Here is a 19427-nt window from a genome sequence, read left to right on the forward strand (position 1 = left end):
TCCCCTCTTTAATTCAACCTTTTTAATTTCTCTCTTTGATTTTAGTCCCTCCATCTTCTTTCTATTAAGTCTCATTTCAATTAAAGTCCCACAATTTTTATTTCTTTAATTATGTTTTCATTTACATATTACACTCATAATTATTTATTGGTATTTTCTCACTCATCTCTCAATGCAATTTTCTATGAACAAGCCGTGCATTGCACGGGCCAGAAGACTAGTTTTATTTATACAGATAACCTAATTATATATTTGACCCCTGCAAAATAAATCACATTTATTTTTATTAAGAGTAAATGATGTAATCATTTTGTCTCATTAAGATATGGAGCTACTCAGGAAAACAAGTTCACAAATTAAAAGTTGAAGTTCAATCAAGTTTTTCACAACTAAAATAATTTAGTTTCAATTAGTTAAAGTTCAGTTAATAAGTAAATTATTCTAATAAATACAAGATACTAAGTTATATTCAAATGAATATAACGCATCCTTAGGCCCTTAGTTGCCTCCTTCGTCCATCTATTTTCAAAGGTTAGAGTTCATCCACTTTCACCATATCTTTTTAATTAGTTTCATAATTATTACACTTTTATAATAGAAAAAATCATTTTTTGTATGGATCATATCGGATCATATTAACTTTTACTTCAATGTATATAATAGTTTGCTGGTACTCAAAGAGATAAATTTCAACGCCCATTAACGAAGGTTAATTTCTAAACAATTTCTTTGGCAAAGGAAAGGTGGAATTTCAATAAGCTGACACACTTAAGATTTTGTATAATTGCTTGATTATATGTCCTTTTGTGAAATCTTTCCCTATCAATTTCGGTCCCCTATTAATAAATAAAATTGCCCCCTTTTGCTAACTATAAACAAATAATCTCAATATATTAAGCATTGCAGAACATCTTTGTATAAATTAATTGATAAAATCAACTAAATTCCAAATAACCCCATAATCCAAGAATTGACATGAACAGAAATGGCTAGATATTTTTGGAGGAACATATTGTATAAATAACACATGACAACTGAAATGATAACTTAGATATTTTGGTGAAGTAAAATAATTTTTATTATTATTATTATTATTATTATTATTATTATTATTATTATTATTATTTTATATATTTTTTTTAAAAGAGTAATAAAATTCAACATCATTTGAACAGTAGAAAGCGTGATAAGAAATTACAAATGGCATACTACGTAAACACAAATAGTTGTCAACTAGTAAGTGATATCACAATTCACATGGGAGGTGATCTGAAGGACGGTGCCAATTACATTTTTCTAAAACTAATGCAACAAACATGGTTTATTGGTTTACAGACCCCTAATTTAGCTGATCATGTATGCAATGAGATCTCACTTTCATTAGACAATCGTTTTAATTAATTTTGATGGATCCGTACGTAATACATATATATACACGTTGTTAGGGATTATCTCAATCGACAATTATGTTACCAGTTGTTCTAATAATTTTGATTCTTTATTACTATCTTTATAGTGAAAGTTATGTTTCTTTGTAATGGATTGGTTTTGGCCATTGACAACAACGTTACTTTTATGTGTTTCATTAAAGGTGATAAACTGCGTATTACAATATTTAATTATATGGATTTTTCTACATAGTGCCTTAGTATAGTTGTGTTATTTGGTTTTCTAAATTGTATCCATTAGTTTAAATGTTACCTGTCCACGATACCCTATAGGTCCATTAAGTGAGTAAATTGTACCTTTTTATATACTCCCTAAATACATTAGTGACGGACATTAGAGAGTGGAATTTGAACTAAAAAATGCAGCTTTCTCTTAATTTTCTTTCTATTTTTGTGGTAGGATGATGATGAATCGATGATGATTAAGTATTTGGAAGGAATCTAAATAAAGGATGCTGAAAGGCCACGTAATTATAATTAAGCAACAAACACAAATGGGGCGGCAATTTTTTTTAACTTTTGGCGTTGCTAATTTGCTAATGCTTTACTAGTACTGACTATTGACTGATAACCACTCCCAAAAGGTCAGTATTCAGCAATTTTCCAACAATTTTATTTGGAATTTTAGGTATCTTTTTTTGTGAGATGAAATTCGATTATCACAAGTTCTACATTTATTTAAAGTTGATCATGGATCAGGTCAATTTGCACCCAAAAGTCAATATATGTGTAGGGATACGATCAAACCTTGTGGTTTTAAAATCAGCTTGTAATAACTCTGGTCAATTTCATAAATCAAATAAGCTAAAAGAAATTATTTGTATGGGCCATTAGGCCAAGTAATTAAGGTCTCAGCCCAAATCAATTATACAATCGTAGTAACACTGGACAACTCATCACATTCGCGCAAATATAAATAACACGAGCATAAACTCTTTGTGTGATTAAAAAAAAAAACACTATTATATTAGACTACTAATTATAATTGCTTAAGATGCATGTAAGAAGCCAATCTCGAGGGAATTTTCTGCCAAAAAGATACTTAACAACATGGTTAATTACCATGCATGCATCATGGAAGTTCCAAGAAGATAGAACCTGTCGTCAATTAGAAGGTGTACTTGCTATTATTATCTAATACGGAGTATTAATCATATTATTAACTAGAATAATCTTGAGGTTTACTGTACCCCGTATATTAATGAGTAGTTAAAATATACCCAAATTAGAAATGTGACATAATCTTTTTTAATTAGAAGATGACCAACATTTTGACTATTTATAGAAACACAATCTTAGAGCTTAGCTGGGTAAATCTATTTTGGGCAGTGTCATGACTTTTTTTCCAACCTGTAGTGTCCCTTTGTTTTTTGGGTTGTTTAATTTGTTTGATCTTAAATGTTGTTGCATTTCGACAAATATCTATTGCATCGTTGTTTTAAATTTGTGTATATTATTATGTACGTACTTCCCAATTATTTGCAAATATCTTGAATTTTTGAGAAGTCGTTTACGAAGGGCCTGTTGTCATACGATTATTTTCAGTTTAGTTCACTTCAGTTTAGTTTAGTTCAGCTCTAATAAGTTCAGTTCAGTTCAGCTCCCAATTTCCTTCTCTTATAAAATATTCATTTCAATTTAATTCAGTTCAGCTCTAATAAGTTCTGTTCAGTTCAATTCAGCTCAGCTCATTTCAGTCAATGAGAACATGCCCGAAGTATGAGTACAATGCTACAGTAAAAAAGTAAGCTAGATTTAATTATTTTCATTTTCCTTTTTATTTAGGCTGAGATCTTGCATGCATGGAGTTAAGGACTAAGGAATAATGGAGATTGTTTTTATTTTTATTGCCATAGACTTTCCCAAAGAGAAAATTCAGAAAATGCAATTAAAGATAAGAGAAAGTTGACATGCGAAAGGTGTCTAGATGTTTTGAAAATTCGATTATACGAGTATATTAAAAAATGTATTACTCCGTAAGCTAATCATATATACTACGTATAACGCAATGGAGGGAATATATATAATATAGAAGTTGTATATTTTTTGTAATACGTACGAGTATTAATATGATGAGTTTTTGTATCTTTGCGTATTAGTAGTTTTATAGTCGACATGTAACTTGATTCCTTTAAACTATTTTTTTTATTAAAACGTCATATAATTGATTTTTTAAGCAAGTTCAATAATTCTCCGACTCTCCTAGTATAAAGTCAAAACAAATTTTAAAGGGACAAACACATAATGACATAAACATACAATTTTAAAAAAACTATAAATTTTAATTTCCAAATAAGCTGGCATTATGTTGTAGATCAAGACTTAATTTCCAAGTAAGCTAATATTATGAATCAAGACTTAATTTCTAAATAAGCTGACATTTATAAATTATATCGAATAACATATACTCAAATTTGCTAATATGTGTTCCACAAGCATGTTAGACGACATTATAGATCAAAACTTTTAACATCTTAAACTAGTACTACATACATATGTACTTTTTAATATTCGTATAACTATATTAAGTAGGAATTTTAAAAAATATTGTAACTTATATTATCGTATAATGGTACTTAACCTAATAACCACAAAAGTTCTTTTGAGTTTTGGTAATTCTTCAAGAAAAAATTGCTATTACGAAGTGTTTGCATTAAATGAGCCTTTATTTTTCATTGACATGTTTCTAGTCTTCTAGATGGAAGGAAATATGGCATTCTTTCACTCTTTTTTTTTTTTTTTTCAAGAATTTTAGGTCAATTACCCTTTGACATATATCGAGTAATTGAGATTTACAAAGGGGCTATTAATTCATTTGTTGCAAAGGGGTAAAGTTGCTATTTGTTTGTTGGTTGACTTTGATGCCTACGTTAATTAAACTTGTTGAAGTCAATGGATGAGAGAGGGTTAGATTAGCCGCCCTTTACATGCATGACACGCATAACTACATAAGCTATAGAATGATAAATTTGTCCTCTTAATAAAGAGATGTATTTATATACGTAGTCTAACAAAAACATGAATAAATGAGCTAAAAATATCTTTCGGCATACCTAACTCTTAAGTTAATTGGAACATTAGAAGCATCTAATCCATTTGTTTTTGTTTTTCATGTTTGTCAACTTTCATTTACAAGCTTATTCTCCAATTTTATTTACAACGACCCATTTTATGGATCTCACTTACTCCTTTACACAGAACACTAACCTTTAATAGAAAAAAGTTTAGAAAATTAGAAACACAAGGAATTTCTTAATACATCCCCACATTCATTGATTCGATTAAGAAACATCAAATGTGAACAAGGAGTATGTTAGTATTAAGTAATGTGACTAAGAAACTGTTCTCTTAAGCTTAATTTCAGTTCAGTTCTTAATTTCCTTTTCTTATAAATAATTTAGTTCATGTTCAGTTAATCAGAATAAAGGTCCTAAATCATTAAAAGGAGAGACACAAATTGAGACGTACGATCTCAACAATCAATTGAGATGACATAAAGCATTAAAGTTGTCAATACTAGTTACTTACCAAAGGAAAACAATTAGTTGAGAAGAGAATCTTATAGAGTATTACTTCATAGTTCATACCGTACTTTCGCAAGAAATTTCGATTTGTAGCATGGCTCACTCGGCTGATAATAAATGATGATGATTGTGAGGCAGAAAAAATAACGTGTAAAAGAAAAAGTGAAATGTTGGTATTTGGTAGGTAGTACCGTCTTTTTAAGTTTTTGGGTAAAAGTGGGCCTTTTGGGCTGGTCCACATCACATGACATCCAACTCCCATGGACCCAATTGTCATTCTACTATTGTTCTGTAAAAGCCAATGATATATTAATGGCTTTAATGCATTTGTGATTTTGACAGTTTTGTGGCCCATTCATTTTCCTCATCAAAGTCCATTGCTATTGCCATTACCACTCCAATATTCCGTGAGAACAAAAATATGTCATTTTCAACTTTTTTAGGGAAGGTCCTTTTAGATTGAGGTGAAATCTAAGGTCCTTTGTTTTGTATGTACTCGTAGAGTCGTAGTTATGTACGTTTAGCTATTGAAGCTTGTAATTTTGTGTTTAACGTGTCGAGTTGTTAGTAAATGCTCTCTTCGTCTCATATTATTTGACTTTTTTTTTTTACCCTAATTATTTTCTCTTAATGATAAACAAATACTGTTTATCACAAGGCATTTTCGTAAATAAATCAACTTTTTCATTAATGTATGCTCCACAATTGATGGTGATTGAATGACATTGTTGATATATTTACAAAATTGTCACATGATAAACAAAATTTGTTTATCACTGAGATTAACTAAGGGCAAACTCTTAGTTACCGATATAGGATACGGGTCAATTTTATAAAGTATAGATGTACGAGCAACAAATCTCGCATCTTGTGATTAAGGAAAAATTATACATGTATGCCTACAATAATTTTAGATTTTTCACCAAAATCATTGAACCTGCGGAAGCTACCATTCCAGTTTCAGTTTCCATTTGTAAATAATTGCTAATCTCCTATGCATATACAGATATACTGTATTTATAGTATATGGATAATTCAACTGATTTCAAATTTATTATTATTGTCAAATTCATTAGACAAAATTTAAAATTTTCTGTACATTATTATTGTCAAGCTAGTAAAACAAAGAATCAATAATCGTCTATGTTACATGAGATAGAAAAAACGCTTGTACAAGAGGGACCCTAAAAATTAAATCTTCTACGAGTTCTACCCAGCACCCAAAGAATTTCCTACACAACCATAGTATAGTGACTATAGTCTATCTGACTATCCCACCCATCTTTCAAGTTTTTACTCAGCGATAAAAATAAAAAAAAAAAAAAATTAAAATAAAAAAAAAAAAAAAAAAGCCTCAACAGCTAAATCATATTCACAAGTCATAACTAACCGCTTTATGTATGCTTACCATGAACATGTAAAGCATGCTAGAGAAATACTTCAGGAGAAGTATAAAACTCTCCTTCATGGAACATAGGTCTCAAATCTTCGTCCTTCATGAATTCCAAGGGAAAGCAAACAATGTTACCCTTGACCGATTTCAACATCTCTATAGGATCTAATGTCTTAAGCATCCCATCTTCATTAAACTTTACCACTTGAGGCGCTACACCAAAATCTATGGTTGTATAACCAATACTCTCTGTCAACTGCGACATTTCTTGTCTAAAAGCATTCCTGCACAAGAGGAAAATATAATGTGAACAACACAAAAGCAGCATTATGCTCAGCAAGTACAAATTCAAGTTGAAGAACAAGCATACTTGGAGTGTACACGATCATTTGGTGCGCATCCAAAGACGACGTCATAAATCAAAGCATTCGCCTGGGAAAAAAAAAAAGATAGACAAAACATATGATTAAAATGTGTATTAACAAGGAAAATATGCATGAGTGAAAAGGCCAAGGCAACTGCAGTTCAACTATCGGAAAGGTGCAAGTAATCTGGTGGCATAAAACCTGACTGCACCACTCTTTTTTAGAACAGTTTGTACATATTTACTTCTCAACTATAGTTCTATACAACAGAAATATAGAAAAAAGCTGGACTTAAATAAATTGTTTCACAAACCTTGGCAGTTTCCATCCATAAATTTTTGTATGTTTTGTCAGCCACAGGATCTTTGATCTGATTCATCTGAAGGAGTAAAATCGGATTATTATATAGAATTCCACCACCACTTTATAGTTGAAGACAACACTGGATCAATGGCTTAGAGTAGCACGGTGAAGTAAATCTTACCTCTCCAGCAGAGAGTCCAAGATGCTCAGCCCATAGGGAAAGCCGGAGACTTGAGCTGAATTTTCCAGCCATCCAAGACTGTCCATTCATAGATGACTCTATAAACTCTTTATCTTCGATAACTACTCCAATCTATGCACAGTTGATAAAGTTAGGTATTAATGTCTGATACCCATACTAAGGAAATTTGAACTGGACTAGGATCACAGCTGTTACACCTTGCCCTAGAAAAGAGGGAAAAAGAGCAACGAATTTTGGAAAATTATGAAAAGAATGTCATGTAAGAGACAATATACCCAATCATCAGTTATCACCTAAGTGAAGGTTCATGGGCAAGTGCTTTAATCAATAGGTGAATCTCAAAGCACTGCTTCTTTGTCAGAACCAATATTGAAATCCTCAGGCAAACTTCAATAACTTTTTCCTCTTATCATAAATTATGAACAATTGTGACACTTCAGGTTTTATAACTTATTCCTCTCAATTAACTGCTACAAACTTGGAGTAGTTTTCTTTTCCTCACTTCGGAAACAGACAGTGTTAATATTAGGCAAGATCATGTCCCATCTTGTGTCCTATGACTCCTATCTCCTCTTGATGTTTTGACGCACCATCAATTTATGAATATGTTATTGGTGCTTTAACAGATACAACAAGTGGTGTGGCACAATAAGAGAATATAATTGGATACAAAATGGAGAAATGGATCTTCAGTAGTCACAGCTTCATAGGCATTTATTCTCTAATTCTCATGATTGTGTAGAAAAAACCACCTTGTTGACAGAGTAAGACACCTCCTATTTAAATAAAAAGCAGATAGAGTACCTCAGAATCTCTTGATCCAAGCAAGCTCCGGTCATTGATGTTGGACGACCCAACTAAAGCAATACGATCATCAATTATCATCAGCTTGCTATGGACATATACCTGAAATCACACGACTGCAAGTTAGGGGGAAAAAAACAATTGTCTTTGATTTATGCAGTAAAAAGCATAAGCTGACAGCGTATCTTGTTCATATATGAAAATTTCTATTTTGAGATGATCAACTTACTTTCTGTTGCTCTATTTGGTTTGCTTATCAGATATTACTCATTTAGTCAATGTAAACAAAGTTCCTCTCTAAGCCAAAATGTATTATACATAATGAAAACAAGGCAATAAAACTACTTATTTTCATTGTTTTCAGTGGTTCTTTCCTTCCCAGAATGCACTAAAGCTGATTGAATGCAGTTTTAAATACAGAATAGGATTCATCATAGGTAGACACACAAATACCACTGGTAGAATTCGTTGCTCATGGACTTCATCAAAACAAGTAATCACCCAAGGAAATTTTAATTCCTTCAATGCTTTAAGGAGTGCAAATTGTGAGGAGGGAAATTGTTCCTAATAAGTATCGCAAGGGATAGTAATACCTAATACCTAGACAAAGCAGTCAAACCCTTCAAAAGCCAGGACATGACATAATAGAATTACCTGGCTGGTGACCAGAGGTCCACCTTCATAAAGCCTGCCATATGTTCTAAGGCCATAAAATGAAATGTAATCATCTGTCTTCGAACCAAGTTCAGCCTTAAGTTTATGGAATATTGAGTTTTCTCCTCTGCAAATGGTTCGATATTGCCAATGCATTAAGGCTCTCACAGTAGCTGCACCAGCATCATCCATACCACCCTATTTTTGACAAAAATCAAAGCCAAAGGTAAGAATTAGTCAGCACTTTTTTACCACCCAGGATGAAATTTACAATTAATACCTGAAATCCCGGCATCAGAGGTATGACTATAATAACTCTGAAGCATTTTTGTTGTTTTTGTGCTAGGAGTATACGCCTACATAAAGCCTCCATGACTCGATTCTGTATTATGTCATCTTCTTCAAGGCCTGATATGAAAAATTGATTCTGGAGCAGCAAAAATGAGGGAAATGAATAAGCAAGGGAGTCATATCTAGAGATATTAGAGAGCATGCATAGTAATGTAAATATTTCACTACAATAAACCAATGTTATATTTACAAATAAAAGGTGTATTATAGAGCACGACATGCTAAAACAAATGCTGGAGAGAAGGGTATGGTAGTGCAGTTAATTTCATGAAAATGAGTACATATCAAAATTATTTGTGTGAATAGAGCTGCTTGACATTCAAAATGTAATGCATTGTTACACCAAGAATCTGAAATAATAATCATTAATCTGTAGACCAGATATAATGAATGATGAAGTCTTTGCTATGACAACCTCACTTCACTTGTTCAATGAGTTTACCTCGATATAAATAAAGTGTTCTGCTTGCTCAATAAGGGAACAGTAAGCTTTGTGAATACTTTCTTCATCTTGGCTTGTTCCAGCAGACCAATGGCTAACACTTCTGATAATCTAGACACATTGAATGCAATGAGAAGGAGATCAGAATTTAGTCAATTTAGTAAAAGCATTAAACTATTAAAAACTTCAACAAATAATGAGAGGAAAAGGCTCAAAAGTGATTTGAACTCCCCAATGCCTAACAGAAGATGAATATCTTTGATTTTTGAACATCTATGTGACTATGTCATTTTCAATCAATACTGCCTTGCTTTACCAGTGATTATGGTTAATTAAAAGTTACCTTGAGCAAACTTCACCATAATGCCTATATAGATAATTTTCATTCAAAGAGGTCCCAAAGCATACTTACAATGAGCCAAGATACATACAGCAGTGATATGGAAATTAAGTAAAAAGCTATATGTCTTCACAGGTGTTGAACCTTTTAGAAGTATCTAGCATGAGTGCCCTTGGATACGGAAAGATTATTAATATTTTTGATTTTCCTATTACATATAAGAATGTACCCAATAAATCAAGTATTCATGTCAGATTGAGGTGCAGGATATGTATCAGACATGGGAGCACCAAGTAACTAGAGAGGAAGAGAGCAAGAGTAAGAGCAAGATGTTAGAGCTAAATAGTAGCTGGGGAGTGGAGATTAGGCTGAAAAGATAGGAAGCAGCCCTTGATTTTTAATAAACATGTTTTGGATAGAAAGACAAGATTGTTTTTCAAGGTCTATAAGTGATATCTCATTAATTCAAGGAACTACGAAAAGATCATATGTGCTAGAATACGGACATGCAGTACTATTCTGAATTTCTGATTAAGCTGCTTCTACTATAGATGCTGTAACAGCAACCCCCTGAACATTGAAATATAGGTGGTAGTTAAATTACTAAATGTTTTAATTTGACATATTAGAAACTGCCAATTAGTCATCATCGATCTCACAGATCTCCACTAAAATCAAGCAATTTTCCTACAGAACAGCACCTGGTGCATCACAATAATTCAATCAGAAGATACCTGACAATGACATGAAGTACGGGGACCAATTTGGGAAGGTTCACTTGTGAAATCAACCTGTTTACCTTGCTCTTGTGCTTCCCACCACTCAACTGAATTCGGAGTAGAAGAGGACAGCATTTGATCAGACATGTTTTCAGGTTGAGCTTGATCAACCAACTCATCAAGTTGTGTATGTTGGGTTACAGATTCAGCTTTAGCATCATGGAAAGATGAACTTCCATGTTCATCGTGTTTCCAATCAAAGCTATTTTGAATATTTTGAACGGTATTATTACATCTTGATGCATCTACTGCTTCTGAATCTCGAGGCAGAAGCAGTGGGACATCCAGTTCTGGTGATTCTGGAGAAAAGAGATCCTGTCTATTTGTGTTTTCACTATGTCGCTCCTCATTCTTCGGGATGTTAATCTCTGTACTTCTTAAATAATGGGGAAGAACCATGTGATGACGAGGAATGAGCAGAGGTATTGTCCGTTGATATGGAGCTTTACTTTTCTGCCATGATGATGGAAAATCACGTCAGAACTCAGAAGTAAACTTTGGCAAATACATGCCAAAACAAAAATTGAAAGAATTATAAAATCTACCTTAGCATAGTTCCACCGCTGAACAAAGTGCCTAGCAACATCACGACAGGGTGGTCCCCAAAGAGCACAGTGAACATCATGCCATGGCATACGAGGATATTTTTGGCGATCCAATTCGTCTTTCATCATGTCTTCCCAAGAATTTGGTTCTGACTCTCTATAACAATAAATAATTAATATATAAATACATATATAATATACAAACAAATTAATGAATAGAGCAGACTGAAAACTTGGTGTTGAAATAGAAGTTTATTGGAAATATTATAATTGTTAAGATTATCTAGAATATCAAAAACAGTATGGAAACCTGGGGTTGTAATAATCTTTTCCTGGATAAATTTGGGAAGGAAGATCACCCACTCTGTGACTAACTGTGTCATAACGTCCAAAGCACAAATCAAGGCCTCCAATAAAGCATATTTGGTTATCAACAACAACGATCTTTTCATGGTGTGACCTGACAAGAAGCAAGTTCTACAAAATTGACTTACAACATGCATAAAATTGGAAAGACAATACTAATAAGTATTTTTTTGGCTACACACCAGTAATATATTCCAGTTGCCAAATGGTCAGGATAGCGCAACACTCTCAGATTATCATGAATGTTGAGGAGTCTTCTTTTACTATAAAGACTGTTAATTTTTAAAGCTATAGAAACCTCTTTGTAAAGAAGCACATAAACCTGCACAGCAATGATAGTAGTCAAATAAACAATACAGAAACCACTAAAACTTTGTTAGTTGTTCATTCTTAAGAATTCAAGAAACAATATCAACCCTGCACATCTTAGCACAACGGTGTCCTACTGTCCTCTCATATTATACAAGTGAACAAACTGCATGTGGAAATTTTTTAATTCATGAAAACTTGAAAGTGCAAGACCTGAAACTTGAAGATGTTGATGAGTGAGAATAATTGTCAGAAATAGAAATCAAGCTTAATTAACACAGCAATGAAAAGCTTGAGAAGTATGGTAAGTCACTAGAAATTAGATTGACCTTACTTTATTGAAAACTTTGATCCCAATACAGTTAAGATAAAACAAACAACCTGGCTTTTTGAAATTGCAAAATTAGTTAGCTAAAGTTGCTTTTTTCTACTCAAATAACCCCATCCCCTTCCCTTTTAGCTTCCATTCAGAGTTTGATTCATGTGACATGAAGTACAAGCTCCTCAATTATCTCATTATATGATAATTTCAGCTCAACTTGGTTCAACACAAAAGTTCTACTTCCTTCGTCCCAGCCCGTGGTCAGTAACAAATACCAACTTCCATCCCCCCCCCCCCCCCCCTTCCCATCAATTTCAATATATATTTCAGTGTTTGACTTACTAGGTTAGATGGTGCCTCGCATAAGTACAAACCCCTCATTAGCTAAGCATACCCTTCTAACTTGATTCAAGTACAAAGGATAGAAAATGTTATTAAGATTCGTTCAACGCAAGAATCAAAGTCAGTCAATCTCTTTACTAGATAATGTACATGACAGAGGGTCAATTCCACAGAGAAAGAAACCATCAACTATATTCATATAAGAGGAGGAAAAAACTATTAAATAAATATGTACCTGAACCCCTTCCTTCGCCTTTGATTCAAGTAAGACATCTAACCGAGAGGTCTCATGATTTGAATAAGGACGCCTCAGATATAGCTCTGGGCAGAGCCACCAACCAGTAATATATATCTGCAACAAAATTCTGGGCATTGGTTATAAATCTTATAATGATTATTAGCCAATGATCTTGCTGTTTTAGGATCCAACCTCTGCCTTAGCACTCTCAATGGCTGTAGCAATAGCATCAAACGCCGATTCCCCATCTATGAACCATTGAGCCTCGCTCCCATCCTCACTCTTCCTTTGAGGTGCAAAAGAGCCAAAACGATGAGGATGGCACCAACCCTCAGGTGGCCTTTGAACAGCATCGTTAATTGCAGCTACCCAGTCTTTGACTTTGTTGCTGCTGGAAGTTCTCAGCCTTACACTCCAGTTGCCACAGGAGATCTAGCGAGTTGCGACAATTCCAAAGAAAAATACATAGAGTTAGCAAGGCTTAGAAGCACATCGATGCTATAAGAAAGCATCAAAGGTTATGTCATGTCAGAGCACATAGATCCTAGACAACTAGAGTTTGCCTGTACTAAAACATTTGACTAGTAAGAAACCATCAATTAGTTAGAGGGTTTAGATATTTTGAAACTCCGATGCACATTTTGTGTACATCAAGTAGAATGTAAAACCAAACTTGGGGCTCCAATCATCAACTTAGGCTTTTGGTTGAGTTGGTTCTTTGACAATTATGGTTATTTGCTAATATACATAATCTAATTAGTACTCATTAAATTCCACAGTTCTTTTCTTACTGAACCTTTTACAATCAAAGGTGGGAAACTTTGGCCAAAAATTAGAGAGGAGGGGAAGGAGAGGGGGGGGGGGGGGTGTGGCTTGCATTTGGAGGTTGTGGCTTGCAATTCTCCTGATAGTCCCTGACAGATATTCTGAAATCACTAGACTAAACTGACAAAGTTAGTAACTGGAAAATTCAAATAAGAAAAACAAAGAACAGGAGGACTAGAGGTCTAGAAGAGTATGAAACAGTGAGACACCTAGTCGTCAGCCAGGTTACAGTTTACAGAAGTTTACATCTACTAGCTTAGGTAAACTCATGAATTTCCCAATTAGGATACAATAATAACAATATATTCATGCTGATCTCCCTGAATGGCAAGAACAGCCTTTTAGACCATAAAATTTTACATGCTGCACAGCACAGCTTTTCTCAGCAGGTAAAATTCATGTTTCTCTCTCAGATATTCATCTAATTGACACGTTTAATTTTTGACTTGTATCAACTGTAGTGTAATCTTCAACCAAGACCACTCACCAACAGGCAATCACAGTGACAATATTATATCAAGATTTTGTCTGTGACTGTGAACCAAATACATTTTAACAAGGATACAAGCTTAAATCCTTCGGTTACGATAAGGTTTTATGTTTGGAAACATACCTGAAATGAATAATGTAGAGGCTTGCGGCTTTTGATCTCATAAGCTAGATATACTTTTTCATTACATGAGGATGGTAATGAATCAAAAATAATTATGTCCAATAATTTCGTATCAAGAGGATCTTCTAGAAAGGCTAAGAAGCCAGGCTTTAGCACAGCCCACACCTGCATAAAGGTATAAAAGAGCTCAATTTGGCTGTAAAATACAACATAGAAAGTCACAGAAATATAAAACATGAAGCACCTTTTGCCATCGGCAACAACCAAACAACTGACAAGGAAAACAGTGTCTAGTGACATTTTTCCTTGGCATTCTCACTAGATGATTCACTGACACATAATCCTCTTTCAACTTTGGGCCATATTCTTGTAGAAATGATAATTTGGAGACCTCCAAAAACTTACACACCTGTAATTCATGAACTCTAATGATAAGTGGACAGAGAGCAACATAGGGGGAAATAATGATACCGACTAATAAGATATCCGTGAGAAGGAACCAATGATTAAAGCATATACAATTTAGGGGATGCACAATAGCACTTTATCTATACACTCTGCAGCAAAATGGCAATACAAGTCATGTGTATCAGTGTATGGAGTCTATAGACTCAATGAAGTAATTATTTATCTCAAAAGAAATCCTATATAGTGACCATGAAAACGCTTTATATTCAGGTCAACATAAGAAAGGTATTATGCTCTAATTCAGAGACACAACACACATTATTAATAAAAGATTTCAAGACAGAGCCAAAGATTTTAGGAGTGAAGTTAAAGAAGACCAATGTTTATAAGGCAATAAAAGAAAATAGCTTATACTAGAAGCCTAGAAGGGGACACATGAAAAGAAAATGTTCCAATACATATTGTAATTTGTTGTTACTGCTTTTAAACAGATAATCACATATAAGTGAAGGGTTATTGACTCCAAGTTTCCAACTATTAAGAAATATGCCACTAATGAAATAAGAATGGAAATGCTTAGATTTTAGGGGAGAAAATGCTTTCTCATTCTCAGCGGTACAAAGTTCCGGTTAATACTCAACTCACCGGTCGAGAATTTACAATTTCCAAGTTGCCTAAAAAATGATTCAAATATCCCTGCATTGCGACCTTTGCTTTGTCTGCAACGAACTCTTGCCTTCCAACAGATGGATTAATGATGGAAAAAGCAGCTCTAGAGGGAATGTTGCTGCATAAGAACCATGTTTAAATACAGGTTAGAGAGTCCAAGAAATCCTCAAATCTGAAGCTGTAAAGAAAACAAGATACGAAGAGCCACTCACTGATAACGTGAACTACTATCCTGGTGAACGCGAACTACATCATCATCAAAATCATCGTCATCATGCATCACTACTGCATGATCTAATATTCCTAGATTATGAAGCCATTCTTTCACCTTTGCAACGTGCATAAATTACAAAGATATCAGAGCTTCATAAAAGCATAAAGTACAGTCATTAATTTATTGGTCCCTAATCCTACATGACTAATCACAGTAGAGCTCAATGACAACAGAATGACTTAGTAGGCACAGAAAAAAGTTCATAATTTTTTAACTTAAAGGTAGAAAACAAAATGATTAAAAGATATTAAAGACTATACCTGCCCTTGCTTCTCATGAAATTCCTCAAAGATTGCTCGTTTCTTCAAAGAAATGTGCAAAGAAAGAACTTGTGTAGCTTTCTTTTGTAGCAGCCACCTGAACTGTTCAAATAAAAAGTCTGATGAATTCTATGGTTAATAGGAACAAAGAAAGTGAAAATTGCACACTTTACTCTAGAAGAATGTCTTCCACATAAATCAAATACATATCGATCAAAAACTTGATCAGAATAATGAGCACAATTAGAGTTTCAGAAACTGTAAAATTGACCAGAACATATCATGGAAAAACACCATTGCACAAGAGAATCAGGATGCGCCATGCATGACTTTTCTATCAATGCGTTTTAGCAAGAGCAGATGGACAAATAACCTTTTCATGTATGCTTCGTCTTATACGGAGTCAGCTAAGTTTGTCCAATACTGCAAGTGCACTTGAAGAGTGGCAACTAGTCCTAATTCTCCTTATAACATCTGACTGTTCCTGTCCAACACTGGAACTTTCTTCATTTTAACTCAAGTTACATACACGATATGAGATACTGAACACTCAGCATGCAAAATTATCACAAAAATCCACATTTTAGTGATTTCACCTCAAGTAAAATTATGCTTGTTGGAAATTCACACTCTTTTAGAGTATACTTCGCCTCAGACCTAAACATGCAAACTTTTCATAACATGGTCGAGTCTTGCACTTGGATACATACTCGCATGTAACTAAAGCAAACATGGCTTCAAAAAGAAATCACAAGGCCGTCTATGTAGCATTCAACATTCAAGAATAATGAAGAGAATCGTATCCTGATAAATATACATGTCACATGCCCACAACAAATTCTTCTTATCACCAAAGACTTTACTTTAAGGAGTAAGGACTAACGACTGCACAAAGATAATGAATCCGGCAACATAATCTAGTACCATTATTTGATTTCAGTCGTGATCACAATAATCTATTTACATGCCTCTAATTCTTAGTTTGCCAGTGATACAATCAACAAGCAAGTAGAAAACTTCAAACAATCATACTCCGTAGTCTTGTATTACTCATAACACTTTGAGCTTTGACCATTTTTTTTTACTACTTATTAAAAGATGAAAACAAAAGTAACTGCAGTATGTAAGATATGGTTGGCTTTATCTTAATGTATATATTCAAAATACTATATTAACTTTTTATGTAATGTTGGGAAACAAAAGTTAATATGTAAGATATCGAATGGACCATTTGCAAACATCGTATGTAAGTAACAGATTATAACTAAAAAATATCGATAGTCAAAACTATGTTTGCAATCGCGTCCACTCAAAATGTTGTGAGTAGTATGAGACATAATCTACCAACTAAGCTTAAACTTAAATAATATAATAACCAAGACATCAAAAATCTACCTAATTAAGGATCTTAAACTCACAATCTGGCGATCTGCTACTAATATTATAAGCAAAGCATCAATCTACCTGCTACTAGTATTACACAAGAATATTTATTAGGTAATTAATTATTAGTATATACTTCCAAAATACTAAACGACATTATAATTAAACCTAAAAAACAGAGTTTTGCAAATTATTCCACCATTTCAATAAATAAACAAAAAGAATTATTACAATCACACAAAATTACAGAACAATAAGCAATTTTATAACAAAAAAATACAAAAAACAAATAATTCAACGTCATCGATTTTGGAACAACATTTTCTTACGAGAAAACTAGAGGAGAGAGAAAGTGAACCTGCTTGTACTGGACTTCAATGGTGTAAGTATAAGAAAGAAGCAGAGAAGTAATATCACTAACATCAGGCCTTGATACAGACAATATAGTCGCCTTTGGAAGTTCCTCGAAAATCGGAGAATTCATCGCCGCCGTAATATCGGAGCCTTGCCGTAATAAAGTTGTTTTAACCGATGACGGCGTTGGTGTGTAGTGCACCCGCTCATTGTCGCCCAGCAACTTCTCCGTTGCCGACGACGACATAACTAATCAATGCAGCAATTAAACAATTACTGAAATTATGAAGAATTTGAATGATTTTGTAGTGTGGTTTTTGTATAATGTAGAGGAGAAATAAAATGGAGGGGAAGAAGAGGAGGAGGATTTGTTGTGCGCCAAATTGCAGAGAAATAGACTTGTTTTTTGAAGGTGGGTGTCATTTGTTGCCACGTGTAATTTCGTGTGATTTTGTTTGGATTTTTGGGGTGGTATTTTGGAATTTAGGAAAGAATTTTGGGATGATTTGTGTGGAATATTCTTTTAAGACGACAAGTAGTTGTTAAACTTGTTATTATTTCGACTTTTTCTCATTCAATTTAACCATTTTCGGTGTTTAGCTAAAGTGCTTTCTGTTGTTTCTTTTTTGGATTGACACAAATGCAAGATGAAGTTTGTAATCACAAATTGGGACAAATTAATGCAATACACTCTTCATTTCACAATAATGATCCTATTTTGATCAAATTTGTCTCACAAAAAATTATAAAGATATAAATAATTTCTTATTTTATAAGTTTTTATATACTATGTACATTATATTTATATAGAAGTGTGAGTATGTTGTCTTATATAGAAGAGTGAAATTAAGAGATATTGGATTAATATAATTAGATCACTGCCTTGAGTACTAGTCAATTTTTATTATGAATAAGTCACTTTGGATGTTTTTTACTTGTTTGTAGTCATTATACTTCATACCCTTAGTTATTAATCAAAACAATTTTATATTTAATTTAGTACTCGATAACTGGAATCATATACCATCATTGCCGTAAACAAACGAATTTCCTTATCAAATTACGCCAGCTCCTCTTTTATCATTTTATTTCAACTTTCAAAAAGGCCACAAAGCATGATAACGTGGTTTAATACATTATATGAATTAAATAAAAAAATATACTAATAGTTATAATTTTAAATTAAGAGCCGAGAAAGATTCAGATGAATAAAATAAAAAGATTTTAAAAGCTTTTTTGTGGCGAGTAAGAAAAAAGTCTTCTATCAAACCGAAACGCCGTATGAATCAACCTGATTTAACTTAAGGCCTACGGTCTTGTGTGCTTGTGGTGCCAATTTTGACAAGTTTGTAACTTGTATGTAGGCGTGTAGTAGTGATGTTGCCGCCTTGGCGGGCAGAGCATATAATATAGGCATATGCCAACGGGGGAACTTTGGGATCGCGTTTAAGAATATCCAAATACATAATGCTTGATCAACTACGAATATGCTGATATGGCCTATGATTGATGTCCCACAATGTACCTATAATTCATTAATCAATAACAATATTATCGTGAGTGGCTCATCATCCTATCTTATTTAAAGGGGTATAGCTTTTATCTATCATTAGTGAAATAAGTCTACCATCAATTATATTCCTGGATTAAGTAAAATCATTAGTTCTAGTCTAGATGTAAAGATGAAAAAATTCAATTTGTTCTCGATCTATTCACCTAGCTCTTACTATGTATTATTTACTCTCTTTGTCCTTAGTTGTTTTTATTAGACTAGATCATACCAAAAAAATAAAAAATAAATCAAAACATATCAAACTAGACATAGAGAACAAAGCCAGGATGAAAAAGAGGAGGGAACAAATTATCTTTGGATGTTTTTTCACTATGTGTAAAGGGAGTTTTAAGTGTGAGTGG

General features: G+C 33.3%; 1 protein-coding gene across 1 annotated transcript; it reads right to left on the reverse strand.

Annotated features, from left to right (window-relative positions):
* Window positions 1-6080: 6080 nt before the first annotated feature.
* On the reverse strand, window positions 6081-17827 carry LOC145576173 (phospholipase D zeta 1-like). The gene is made up of 20 exons (XM_081633954.1): window positions 17518-17827; window positions 15777-15878; window positions 15455-15570; window positions 15219-15360; window positions 14410-14574; window positions 14166-14330; window positions 12920-13159; window positions 12725-12841; window positions 11699-11838; window positions 11461-11610; window positions 11151-11307; window positions 10561-11058; window positions 9487-9597; window positions 8974-9120; window positions 8694-8891; window positions 8040-8141; window positions 7215-7346; window positions 7044-7109; window positions 6736-6797; window positions 6081-6649 (listed from the first exon to the last, which is right to left on the reverse strand). The coding sequence occupies exons 1-20, from the start codon at window positions 17758-17760 to the stop codon at window positions 6400-6402; spliced, it is 3303 nt and encodes a 1100-aa protein (XP_081490080.1). The 5' UTR covers window positions 17761-17827; the 3' UTR covers window positions 6081-6399.
* Window positions 17828-19427: the final 1600 nt, after the last annotated feature.

The sequence above is a fragment of the Chenopodium album genome, chromosome 13, assembly GCF_948465745.1.
Source record: "Chenopodium album chromosome 13, dcCheAlbu1.1, whole genome shotgun sequence".
Classification (NCBI taxonomy): Eukaryota; Viridiplantae; Streptophyta; class Magnoliopsida; order Caryophyllales; family Amaranthaceae; genus Chenopodium; species Chenopodium album.

What these genes read in the sequence shown, in the direction of transcription:
- LOC145576173 (XM_081633954.1), bottom strand. Translation starts at nt 17,760, where the DNA reads ATGTCGTCGTCGGCAACGGAGAAGTTGCTGGGCGACAATGAGCGGGTG. An exon ending in AACACTTTATTTATATCGAG is followed by an intron (nt 9,121 to 9,486) that starts GTAAACTCATTG and finishes TTGCTGCTCCAG; the next exon opens with AATCAATTTTTCATATCAGG. An exon ending in AATGATCGTGTACACTCCAA is followed by an intron (nt 6,650 to 6,735) that starts GTATGCTTGTTC and finishes CCTCTTGTGCAG; the next exon opens with GAATGCTTTTAGACAAGAAA.